Here is a 13263-nt window from a genome sequence, read left to right as displayed (position 1 = left end):
TTTGAATATATTTATTTATACGATTACATCACAAGTCAGCTTTGGCATGTAAGATGGAAGCGCCCTTAAAACATGTAAATTGAAAATTCAAATTGAGCTTCGCACACGTCAGATATATGTCAATGTATTTGCATAGTATTTGGGGTATACGAGCATGTGCGAACGTGTTTATCAACTACCACCTGTCGACAAATGAAATTTTTGAATGTTCCAGCAATTTGTACAGTTCGCATAATTCTGATAAATAAGCAAATATTTAATGATGCCTCGCACAGATGTCAATTAAGTAAATGTCAGGGCTATTTAGTGCATGGCAATCCGCTTTTATTAGGGGCATGCCACTAAGCCGCTAGGCATCTGAGTGCTTTCTGCTTATTAGGAAATATACGTATATATATATATATATTTTTTTTTATATGTGCGCCAAGTATGCAGCACATTTTGCCTGGCGGCTTCGCGTCTCTTTGCATTTGCCTCATTTTCATATTGCTTTCGCTTCGCCTCTTCATAATATTGCGTCGCACCCTTGGCTCAGGCATCAGGATCAGCAGCGAAAACCAGGAGCAGGAGCGCCCACAGGCCATTCTTCAGTGTCAAAGCCAGCACACACACACACACACACTCACACACAGACACTTTTAATGCGTGTCGCTCACATTTTATGAGCTGTCGCAAAGTGCGAGAAGGCAAATGGCAAACAAAAAAGTAAAAGGAAGTGCGCGTTCACCCAGCTGTGACCAGCATCGCAAATAAATGAAAAAAGTTCACCGAAATCAAGCATAAAAACATTGATAACGAGAAGTCGTTGCTTAAATACCCTGAAAAAAATAAATGAATAAAACTTGTAAGCTATATAAGCATTTACATAAATTAATAATAGAACATCACATAAGAAATAATATTGTTTCCTTCAAGAACTTAATTTTTTGATAAATGTTTTATATTAATACTACATACTAAAAGGATTAGTTGGCTAAATAATACAAATAAATAATATAAGAAAAATAATGAAATAAATATCTATATATTAAAAACAAATTAAACTTTTTGTTATACAAATGCGATTCTAAATTTTAATTGTTATATATTATATATGAATATGATAATGGTTAAAAACGTGTTAAAATTACCATAATATATAAAGTAAATATGTATACATTTACTGTAATATTTTTAAAGCTTTTAAGCACAAAAAAATATATATATAAAAATTAAAATAATTTGTCACCAAACATAGATTCATTAAAACGTATTTACACATTATAAACAATTTGCAAAAGAATTTATGAATATAAGAAATATGAAATAGAATTGCCAAAAATATAAGACTAATATCTAGGTACAAATAAATTATAACAAGAAAAATTACAAAAAAAACACGTAGCTTTACTAGATAAAAAATAATTTTATTAAAAATTTTGTATAAAAATGTTAAACTTTATTTATTTGATATGCATCTGTACTTATATCTTTTGCACATGCTAATTATATATTATAATTTATAAAAACACCTTTTGCCTCTGTGCTAATCAATGAACTCACAAACAACTCTGACACATACATTCACACAACTCATCAACCCACAGCAAGGGTAGACAAAGCGTATAGTATATAAAATCAAGCAGAAAAGCAACAGCAATATTGCGAGCATAGGTAGAAAGTTATTGGTCATGTTTGAGTCCCTTTTCTCTTATTTTCTTTTCTTTTTTCTTCTTTTTTCTTTTTTTTTTTTTTGTACTGGTCTCTTATTTAATTAAATGTCAAACTCTGGCATTCATCTGTTTGATGCGACTGGCATTTCATTTGATTTTGAAGATACAACCGAATAAAAGCCAAACAATTGCGCAATTTGCTTTCAAATTGAAAATTTCATTTTGAAACATGGATTTATTGATGCACAATAAAACGGCCTAAATGGGTTATAAATTTAAAAGCTATTGTGCCAATTAAATGATGTTCTCTTTTGTGCATATTAAAAGCCATTGAGTTCTTTAACAACTAATTGCTTAATACTCAATGACGGCCTATAGAAATTTTGCGATTGTTTAAAGCAAGAGGCAAATAGCAATAATTTACAGCTAATTGATAAAGTTTTAAGCTTAAATGTGCTTTAAATTTATGTTAAATGAGAGAAGTAAAAAAATGAATACAAAAGCAAATATTTTAATTAAGGAATGTAGCAAAAAAGTCTAGATAAAAACTATATGTGATGTATGTATAAATTAGTAAAGTTGGGAGTTCCTGACTACAAAATACCCGGAATACCTCTTTAAGTCATTCCAGCTTTCTATACTGAAGAGATCTTCAAATTATGTTCTTAAAGCCAGTTCTTATTTATATTAATAATGTAATGATGGAATAAGATATTAAAACTTTAACAGTTTATACTAAGTATGCTAGGAATAAAAGCATCTAATTATCAAATTTCAAATCCTTTAGCTGTTGCAGTTAAAGAAATGACGGCGTTCATTAGGAGAGACGGAGAGGGAAAGACGGACGGCCAGAGACCTATCGACTGAACTTAAAGTGCTAGAATGGAATTTCTATGCTTTGAGTCCATTCTAGCCATGTTCTACTCTTACTTGCGGGGTATAAAAAGCAAATATATTTTAAGCTTAAATGCACTTAACTAATTAACAAAACAAAAAAAACACGCGTAACACAAAGATAAATTCCACGGAAATGCGTTTGTCAAGCCGTCTTTGACGTGTTTTACTGCGACTTATCTCCAAGCTGCCAACTGGCATATGTGTACATAAAAGATATATACTTAATGAAGTGCATAGCTCGCAGAGCCTTATAGCTGTGCATTCAGCTCTAAATAATACGCATACGCAGCGTTGTTCGTGAAATGCTTTTTGACTATTTGACAAGACATTTAATTAGGCGAAATTTAATTTACATGCGCTTGGCAAAGCCTTTTAATTAGCTGTCAATAAGAGTTAAAGGGGATTTTATGTGTATGCCCATACGTACATATATGCATTTATATTTTATATTTTATTTATAAAATTTCCATTTTGTGCACTTTACGCTTCGACGCACAAGACGAAATCGTATTATATTTTATTAAAAGTGAATATTGCGTTAGAAATGGCATCAGAGAGCGATTTTCTTTTTCATTTGCATTAGCTGGGCTGCATTTCATGTCAACAATTTGGGCAGCCAGTGCAGCGAATAATGCTGTAATTACTCACATTCCCACACCCACGCACACAGACACTCACACACACAGGTGCACACAGTAAATACCGCAAATGTTTGAAATGATTGTGCTAATATGTCATTACATTTAATTAACCACATTTACCGAGACACCACTTCAGCTCCCATTGCCGCGCGCTATCTCTCTGAAATACCACCAAGCTCCTTGCGGCAGGACATCAAAGGATCTCCATGCGACATTTGTAATTAGAGGTAGCCAGACCCGGGACCCCAACCAACTATTATCAATTATGCACAGTGGTACTGGCAATGCCTCTGATTGGCGTTCGGACTCTCAGTTTTGGCTTTAATTAGCAGCAAGTACAGCACATACACCCACACACACACACAGAGAAATTGAATTAAAGCAAATTGCTTAATTTTTATACAAATACGATTCTATTTGGACGAATTCTTTGTCGACAAAATGCTCATAATTGCATGGCCCAAAAAGTTTCTCAATTTCTGTTTGAGTTCCTAAACTTGATTTACCCTGAAAACGACAACTTGTTGTTCGTTTTGGTTTGCGGTGGACTAAACAATTTTCCAAACTAATGCGCCCCAAAAACCCGAAGGAGCAGGACCTGCACATGTGCAGACAAGAAACCCCAAAGAACCCCCAAAAGAAAGTAAAAGAAAACACCAGCAACTTGCAATATATGAAGTAGGCTATAAGTTACCCAGTATGCAGAGATCTAGAGCAAGGTAGAAGTTTAATTTATGAGTGTACAATTTTTGGTATGCTCAATTAACATAGCCGAAAATTTTAAACACAATTTCCAAGTAATTCTGGTATATCTATTATATTTTACTATTATTACTGTATATAAAATATGAGGTTAAAAAATTAACATTTTTTATTTGTTCACTTTAAATATATTTTTTGTTAATTAGGAAAGTATTAAAATAACCCTCGTTTTATATGTAACCCATAAATATATTTATGTTTTTTTATATATGCATTAACTATTTTTGACCACATTAGAGCATCTTGTAGACCAAGCAAATCTAGTTATCTTTTTACTGACAATTAAAAACGCGATAAAATGACTAAGACTGAAGCACAAAACATAGCATATATAACTAAATATTATATACATAAAAGTCTTTTAATAGAATCCTTGCCAGTCACAAGCTTAGACTATCCCTTCTCTCGTACCTTTTAGTGGGTATATCACATATAAAAAGTAAACGAAACTAAGCAAACCCCAAAATCCCAAAAATCCCTTGATTTATTTCTAATGCTAAGCAACACACGCACACACACACATACACACTCACACATCCTCTAATACGTGGCATGGTAAATAGAGCAAGTGAACAACAACAACATCGAGCAGACGAAGAACTTCAACACATCCCGCAGGAACTAAATTGTGCCAGCGGCGGTTTCTTTGCTTGCCCGCCCCAACCCCAACCACGCCCACGCCCACGCCCATGCCCACGCCCACGACCACTCATACGACCACGCTATCCCCGCCTGCCTTCTTTCAGATATTGTTTAGATACTCTCGCATCCTGCTGCCGCTCAAGGCTCTCAAGGAAGTGCGCAAAAAGCACGAACATGCAAAGTGAAGCTAAACGAAAGTGCCTCAATTTAAGTTGTAAGCTGATTTGCTAGAGCATACGAGTAATATGCCCAACACACACATACACACAGACACACGCACACACTCTGTCACATTTGTGTATGCGTTCGCTCTGCCGGCAGCTTGCTGAAGTAGAAAAACTTTTGGCTGTAACTGTAAAAGCAAATGCTCAAAATTAAGGCAAAACTTTTGCTATTCGTCTCCAGCTCTTTTTATGAAGTTGTTCAGAGTATGCCAGAGTATGTCCCAGAGTTTGTATTTCCGATTTCACATATATATATAGAGCATATAAAAATGAGAAAAGATGAGAAATTTTTCCGCGATTTTCTGAAGTTTTTCAGTTTTAATGAAGAGCATTTAGAAAAGTTTTGCCTTGGTTTTTTAAGGAGTATATAAAAAAAAAAGAGAGAGAGAGAGAGTAATATAGACAATATAGACAATACACAGAAAGTAAACTATTTTTTTTTTATATTAAAGATAATTAATAATTATAATAGAATAGCTGTAAAGATTCTGAATGTAATATAATTTTAATTTTTTTATTTTAATTTTTAAAATTTCAAATTTGAAGATTTCTAAAGTGTTTTAATTTAAAGGAAACAGAATGTAGACCCATACGAATTTATATAGTATCTATGCATATTCTCAATTAAGAATTGATAGAATTAACTATAATTTCAATTAATAAACAAATATTTGCAAATTTTAATTTATTTTAGGATTTTTCAAGGCATTTGATAAAAATTGTTGTGCGAAATTGCTTAATATATAGTAACCCTGGTATAATATAAATTATAATATATATAGAAGAAGATGTTAAGAAAATAAAATATATATATGAAAAAAATGATATAAGTAATATATTATTTTGGAATTGAGGAAAACTATTTTATTCTAAATACTAGATGTTGATAACAGAGCAATCTAATTAGACTTAAAAGACTGCCAAAGAGTTCTAAGCAAGAAGTTTCCTTAAAACTTCAGCATTGTCCGTCCTTTAACATATATATAAATATAATTTAATAAGCCAAGAAACACCTCAATAACCATCAACAAAACATTTTTGCAGCACATAGTGTAGAAACCTTAAAAATTGTTAGAGTAACTTGAATTCATCATGCAGAAGGCAGACTATATTTCTCATTGGACCGAGTGTATCTTGTCTTTGCGTTGGCTTCCTTTTGCTCTGCTTCTTCTTTTCTTATTTCATTTTGCTTTTCTTTTTTTTCGGTTATTTGGTCTGATTTTGACACAAATCCCTTTGGTGCTAAAGCAATTTATGCGGTTGTAACTGGCGCAGAGGCGCAGGATGAAAAGGACTCAAGCACACACGCACACTCACAACCACACTCACACACACACACACACATATCTATATACACTATTCACAAATCCTCACATATGTGTGAATATATATGCTTTTTGTATAGGACACATGCACTTGACTGGGTTTTTCGGTTATGGTTGTTTAGTTGTTTGGTTGTTCGGTTGGTCGGTTGGCTTCGGCTGCCTTGGCAGCTCTGCTGCATAAGTGCAATTTTATGTTTGGCCCAGGAGTTGATAAATGGCAGCCAGTGGGTGCCCAAAAGTATGCATTCAATATGCGAACACAAATCTCAAAGCCAAATCCCCGACTCTGGGCGCTTAACTAGTAAGCAACCACAGCAACAACAGCGACATATAAAAAAATGTAAATTTCTGAGCATAAATCTACAAATTGTCATACATATTGCGCTTTCATACATGAATACAGATATATACACATATATATAAGCATATTTTTATGACTGTCTACGTGTGTGCGCGTCACAACACGCATATGCCACGCCTAACGAGCCCAGCGTACGCCCACCTTTAGCCAGGAACTTGGTCGCAGATAAAACCCCCCAAAAATAATGCCCAAACATTTCGTGTCATAAATTTAACGATATAAGCGCGAAAAAACCTACACAAAGCCAATGTTTCAAGCAAGAAAAAAATAAAAAAGAAAACCCGAAAATACAATGAAAACCAAAATCTCATATGACAAACTTCAAATACACTTATGCGTTTCAAATATTATTAGAATGTTTTTGAAATCATGTTGGAGCATAGTGTACAGAAGGAAACTAGGAAAGATATGTAGGATATCGAAGCAGGTCTCACAGAAAATATTCGTTTTCGTTTTGCACTTAAGAATCAATCTATGGATTTTCACAATAACTAAGCCTAATTACCTAAACACTGAATTTCCTATCTCTCAATCATATCTGAAAGTTCCATTGATTGCTGGGCTAACTGAAATGGCTTCGAGTTCATATATAAGAATTCACTTAATCATATCTAAAAGTTACATCAAAATGGAACTAAGGTATTGCCATAAATAAAGTTAGCTACGTGGATGGGATTTCCATATAAATATTTTTAACTTTGAAGAATATAATTTGTAAAACAAATAAGGTTTGATTTCACTTAATTTTAAACTTGAAGCAATATAAATGACGACTTTGAATTAAAACTAAAATTATTGCTTTGGTATGAATAATAGATCGATAAATAAATAATTAATGAAAGTAAAACATGAATAATTGAAGCTATTTAATAAATTATAAATTGGAAAGTATTTTCGAATAAAATAGAATGATAAAGATGGGCTAGCATAGATAGATGGACAAAATGATAGATTAATAAATCAAAAAAAAAAAAAAAAAAACAAATAATGAAACCAAAACATGAATAATTGAAGCTATTTAATAAATTATAAGTTTAAAATATATTTTCAAGCGAGAAGTGTACAGATAGGCCAGCATAGAAAGATAAACAGCAGATAGATCGATAAATCGATAAATACATAAATTAAAAATATAAGAAAAAAAGAAAACAAAAACTTAAATTCTTGTCTCAGTTATTTAAATCATTCGAACATCTTCCTGTCTTTATTAAATCAGCCCGAAATCGCATCCCACTCACATTTTACAAACCAGCCACATTACCTCCAAATACCCTAACCGAAAAATATTGATTTACAATTTTTTTTTGTGCTTAGAACATTAATTTATTTGGGCCTAACCTGGCCATTGATATGGGCTTTACGAGACGTGTGTGCTACGTTGCCGAGCGATAAATTAATTTAAGTGCCCCACGACAGAAAGAGAAAAATTTTTTGATAACATAAAAAATCAAATAGGCTGATCCGGCAAAGGGCTGAAAAGTCGCCCATTAAGGAAAATGAGCTGCATGCATTTCTAGTTAAATGGCTTCATTTTGTTTAAGGCCAATACAGAAAGCAGCCCTATATATATATATATGTATGTATTTGTATCTGTATATACAGTATATGTGCAGCACTTTGCACATTTTATTTGTCTTACGCTTGAAAATTTAATTAAAAAACTCGGAAAAACATTTCAAGCGAAGTTTTTAAGAAAATGTTGCCTGGCATTAGCGTTGGGCCTCCTTCTGCTGCAGAGGAGGCGGGGGTTGAGGAGGCGTGGCAACTTTAGCAAAGTTGGCGCATCGTTATCAGAGCCATCAACAGCATCAGCAGCTACAACAACCCGAACGGCAGCAGCAACGTCAACAGCAACAACAACAACAACAACAAAGCGATTTATCTTCGATTCCTTCGTTAGGAATACTTTTTAGAATAAATTGTTGTGGATGAAGGGGAGGGGAGATACTTTTTGGCAACGGAAGCTGCGTTACGCTTCGTTTGATTTTCTGCTGTTGTTGCGGTTGTTGTTGGTGCTGTGGTCCTCGGCTCTGGGTCCTGGAAAATTAATTGCATGCAAATATTGGCGGAGCGGCGCAAGTAAATATAATTTCGTTGTTTGCTCATAAATACGCATTATTATTTGGCAGAATGAAAATGAAAACGAATGAAAAGCAAAACGAAGGGAAACAAAACAAAGCACACAAAAAAGAAAAAAGAAAAACCAGACTGAGCACTGGAAAATCAAGCTGAATTACGTGAGAGATTGCGGTCATTAAATTTGTTTGACAACAAGTTACCCTACAAACAGAATTTTAAGCCAGAATCAGAAGAGTGATAATATTTTAAATGTTAAACAGAAATGATTTAAAATGAAATTTTTTCAAATATTGAAAATATAGTTATAATAGTTATAATATAATATAATAGTTTTCATGTATTTATTCATATATTTATTAATTCCTAAATTAACAAATTTAGCTTGCTGCATTGATTATTTAAAAATCATTTCGTGAAGTTATTAAAAATTAAATATTAATAATATAATAATTTTTTACTTCTTTTAAAGTAAATTTTCAGAAATATTTCGAAGTCAATTTAATGAAATTGTACATTAAGTTGACTTCAAAATATTATATATTTTTTAGCAAATTTTCAAACATTTAAAAAATAATAGACTCAACTAAAATAATTCACAATTTTCAACAGCAACTACAAGAAATAAATTTTAAAAATTTTCAAATTTAAAAAATTTAAAAATTTTTAAAAATTGATTGATTATTGAAGGTTTCAAAACATTCAACAAAATTTATAATTTCAAATGAATTTGAAATTTTTTTTGTGAAAAGAAAAATAAAATTCAAATTTTATGTGCAATAAAAAATAGTTCATATACTAAATGAATGTTCACTTGTATGCTACCCATTCTAAACCGCCTAATATGCAATAGGGTATCAGAAATCTAGACAAGATGACAGCATCTATTTTTGTTTTAAGAAATGGCTCGGATTCTGGGGATTTCCCGTCGCCTCAGCCACTGCATCAGCAGATTTCAAAATTATCTAATCGCTTTAAACAGTTTGAGAAAATGTTGTTGCTTAATTAGCATCATTATCTTTGATGGGGTCACGCAGAGTCGAGCGAGCAGGAAAAGCGCAAATGAATGAGCAGCCGAGGAGACAACTGGGAGTGGCTGCTGATAAATGGGCTGCTCAGCCGGGAAGGTGGTAATTAATGGGCAAATGGAGTGAAACCATTTTCAAGCGATGGAGTGTTAGAATTAATGCGTTGCTTGAACAGCACTGAGTTGCCTCGTGATTGGCGTCAACAATTGGTCTAATATCAGCTCGTCCTACATACATTTTCGACCATAATTCATAACAAGCCTTATTGCAGGTATCTCCGTTACAAGTGCTGCGCATAATCGTCTGGCACTTCTTTTTTTATTATCACAACACTTTGGCCCAATGAAAAACTTTGGCCATAAATTATCCTATAAAATTAGTCGCACAAGGAGCACAAAACTGTGCAACAATTTAAAATTGAAAAAACCCCCCTAGCTTTAGATGAAATATGGCTGGCGAGCAGGGCTAAAAGTTAAATAATCACAGTCATGTCAGATAATAAATGATTAACGTGCCAGACGGATTTTGTGCACTTGACTCGAATGAAAACCAAGCGAAAACTGAGCTGAACCAAGAAATCACTTTAAAGTTGAGTAGTAATGTTAATACCCTGTTTTGTAACTATTTACAGGATATGCAACTATATATATATGTGCTATGCTCTATAGATTTTTAGATCTACATAAGGGCTGGTCGAAGGACGGATGGAATGACAGGCCAAAGCACAGCCGAACGGACGGACAGACGGATGAATGAACGGACAGACAGTCGGACGAATTGAGAGACAGACGGAGGGATGAACAGACAGTCGGCCGGATGGACAAGCGGCCGAGCGAACGGTTAGATGAACGGACGGACAGATGAACAGAAAAACGACTAGACCAGACAGAGCTCCCATGTTAATCCTGATTAAGAATACATTTATGGCATCAAACCTCCTTTGTCGTTTTAAAATTTAACGAAAACCACAAATTTATTTTCACTGTTTTCAGGATACACAAATAATTATAATAAACAGGGGCAAAGTAAGGGATACTTAATCTTTGGTATGTCATCCAATTGTTATTTTCTAAATTAAAATTGATGAGCGTAACCATAATTGGTCCCAAAATCGAACCCTTTTTGTCAAACAACTGTCAAGGGAATTTAGCCCTCCAAAAATGAAGCAAACACAAAGACAGTTATAGCTTCTCACAATTTTAATATACGTCTGAGCAGAGCTCTTGCGCAACTGCAGCATATTTTCAATTTACTATTAGACGAGCACAAGCCCACAGGGCAAAAAGAGTTAATTTACATACATAAATAGCATATACTTCGATATATGCAGAACATACAATTTAGAAGCTCAACTGGCAGAGCAGTGCCGTGCCGCGTATGATCCAATGGGCGATGGGTGTCTTCGGATTACAGTCCAATAGCATGCCAACCACAAAGTTGGTGCTGTGTCCCGTCGTCGAGAGAATGCCGCGACGCTCGGCCGTCTTGTAGAGCGGACACAAGTAGTTGTGGCGCTCGGGCAGATCGACGCGTTTCAGTGGTTTCAGCCAAATCAAGGGCATTGTATCGAACAGCATGCGTGGACGCGATTCGGCCAAGTATTTGTGCTGGCGATCCCAGCAAGCGCCCTCCAGATAAATACCATAGACGTAGACGCCATCTGCAGGCGATTTGGTATTCCCAATTTGTGTTTCCTCCAGCGACAGTACATCATAGTCAAAAGCCAACAAATCTATGGAAATCACGTATTTACGTGCATAGTTCTGCTGGGCGCCCGTTAGGAAAGCTTGCGTGAAAAAGAAGCCCGACAGCCAGAAAGTAGCAGGTGCGCCATGGTCATACCAGTGCTGCAAAGAAGGAAAATATGAAAATGCTTATCGAAATTGATAAACTAGAAAATACCCTAGAAGCAATTATAAAGTTCAGATAGTTGTATAAATATATATTTATATCAGTTCTGATGAGCTTATGACTAAATTTTATTTAGGATATTTTTTGTTCAATTTTTAAGGACTTTCTAAGTCAACTATATTTCCTATTTAACTTCATGTTTATAGAAAAAGTATATAAATAATTCTAGAAATTTTTTAAAAAGGCAATCCTAAACTAATATATTTTTATATTATTATTATGATATTTCTCTATCAGATAAGGGCGAAATATATTTGCTTGAGTTTCGGCTACATAACAAATTTTATAGAATTTCAAATTCTATTCTAAAAAAACAAAAATGAAATTTTGTCTTTATAGCTCCTACAGAATACATTTGTACAATATTTATTTAAGTTTAAAATTTTTTAAGAGATGATGAGAAAATTTTATTTAGAATACTTTTTTTTCGATTTTTAAGGACTTTGCAAGTCAAATATATTTCCTATTTAACTTCATGTTTATAGAAAAAAGTATATAAATAATTCTAGAAATTTGTTAAAATGAGAATCCTAAACTAATATTATATTATATTCTTATTATTTTATATTATTATATTATATTATTATTATGATATTTCTCTATCAGATAAGGGCGAAATATATTTGCTTGAGTTTCGGCTACATAACAAATTTTATAGAATTTCAAATTCTATTCTAAAAAACTAAAATGAAATTTTGTCTTTAAAGCTCCTACAAGATGAAATTGTAGAATGTTTATTTAAATTTAAAAATTTTAAAGAGATGATGAGAAAAACTAAATCAAATCATTAAAAACTATATTTTATTTAGAATATTTTTTGTTAGATTTTTAAGGACTTTGCAAGTCAACTATATTTCCTATTTAACTTCATGTTTATAGAAAAAAATATATAAATAATTCTAGAGATTTTTGAAGACAATATTATTATAATCAGATGAAGGCGAAATATATTTCCTTGAATTTCTGCTACATAAAAAATTTTATAGAATTTCAAATTCTATGCCAAAAAAGCTAAAATTAAATTGTCTTTAAAGCTCCTACAGAATAAATTTGTAGAATATTTATTTAAATTTAAAATTTTTAAAGAGATGAGAAAAACTAAATTAAATCATTAATAACTACATTTTATTTAGAATATTTTTTGTTAGATTTTTATGGACTTTACAAGTCAACGATATCTGATATTGAACTTAGTGCTTATAGAAAAAAATATATAAATAATTCTAGAGATTTTTGAAGACAATATTATTATAATCAGATGAAGGCGAAATATATTTCCTGTAAATTCTGCTGCATAACAAATTTTATAGAATTTTAAATTCTATTCGATAAAAGCTAAGACAATTTTGACTTTCTAACTCCTTTAGCAAGTTATATCTTCACAGTGCAGTTTGGCAAGTTGATTGCCTTGCAAAGGGGGTCAGAGCTAGGACAAGTGGCCTAGTAAACAGTTGCGCTGCCAGGGCAACAACTGTATGCCGTTGCCATGCGAAATTGTTAGCTCGATGTTTGATGTTTGATGTTGAGGCACGCAACTCACCTGCAGGAATTCGAGGCGACGCATAAAGTCCGCGACGTAGCTGCCAAGTGGCTTTAGGCTGGGGTAGGACTTGCTGGCCCACATGGCCGGAATTTTGGCAATCAGCACAGACTTGTAGACCGCCTCCACGGCAGAGGACATGACCACGAGACCTAAAAGAAGAAGAAGAAGCAAATAGAGAAAGCAGCAAAAATATATATGGAG

The 13263-nt window shown here is 33.2% G+C and overlaps 1 protein-coding gene across 1 annotated transcript in view; it reads right to left on the bottom strand.

Moving 5' to 3' along the window:
* Nucleotides 1–10799: 10799 nt before the first annotated feature.
* Nucleotides 10800–13263, bottom strand: part of LOC111599542 (dynein heavy chain 7, axonemal) — a 29914-nt gene continuing 27450 nt past the window's right edge. Inside the window, exons 21-22 of the mRNA XM_030224452.1 lie at nt 13060–13211; nt 10800–11455 (exon numbers count right to left, since the gene is read on the bottom strand). Coding sequence (XP_030080312.1) covers nt 10949–11455; nt 13060–13211 — 659 coding nt within the window. The 3' untranslated portion in view covers nt 10800–10948. The remainder of the gene's footprint in view (nt 11456–13059; nt 13212–13263) is intronic.

The sequence above is a fragment of the Drosophila hydei genome, unplaced genomic scaffold (assembly GCF_003285905.1).
Source record: "Drosophila hydei strain 15085-1641.00,03,60 unplaced genomic scaffold, DhydRS2 tig00008114-arrow-pilon, whole genome shotgun sequence".
Lineage (NCBI taxonomy): Eukaryota > Metazoa > Arthropoda > Insecta > Diptera > Drosophilidae > Drosophila > Drosophila hydei.
The sequence above is the reverse complement of the archived record's forward strand: the minus strand, read 5'-3'. Positions and strand labels throughout refer to the sequence as shown.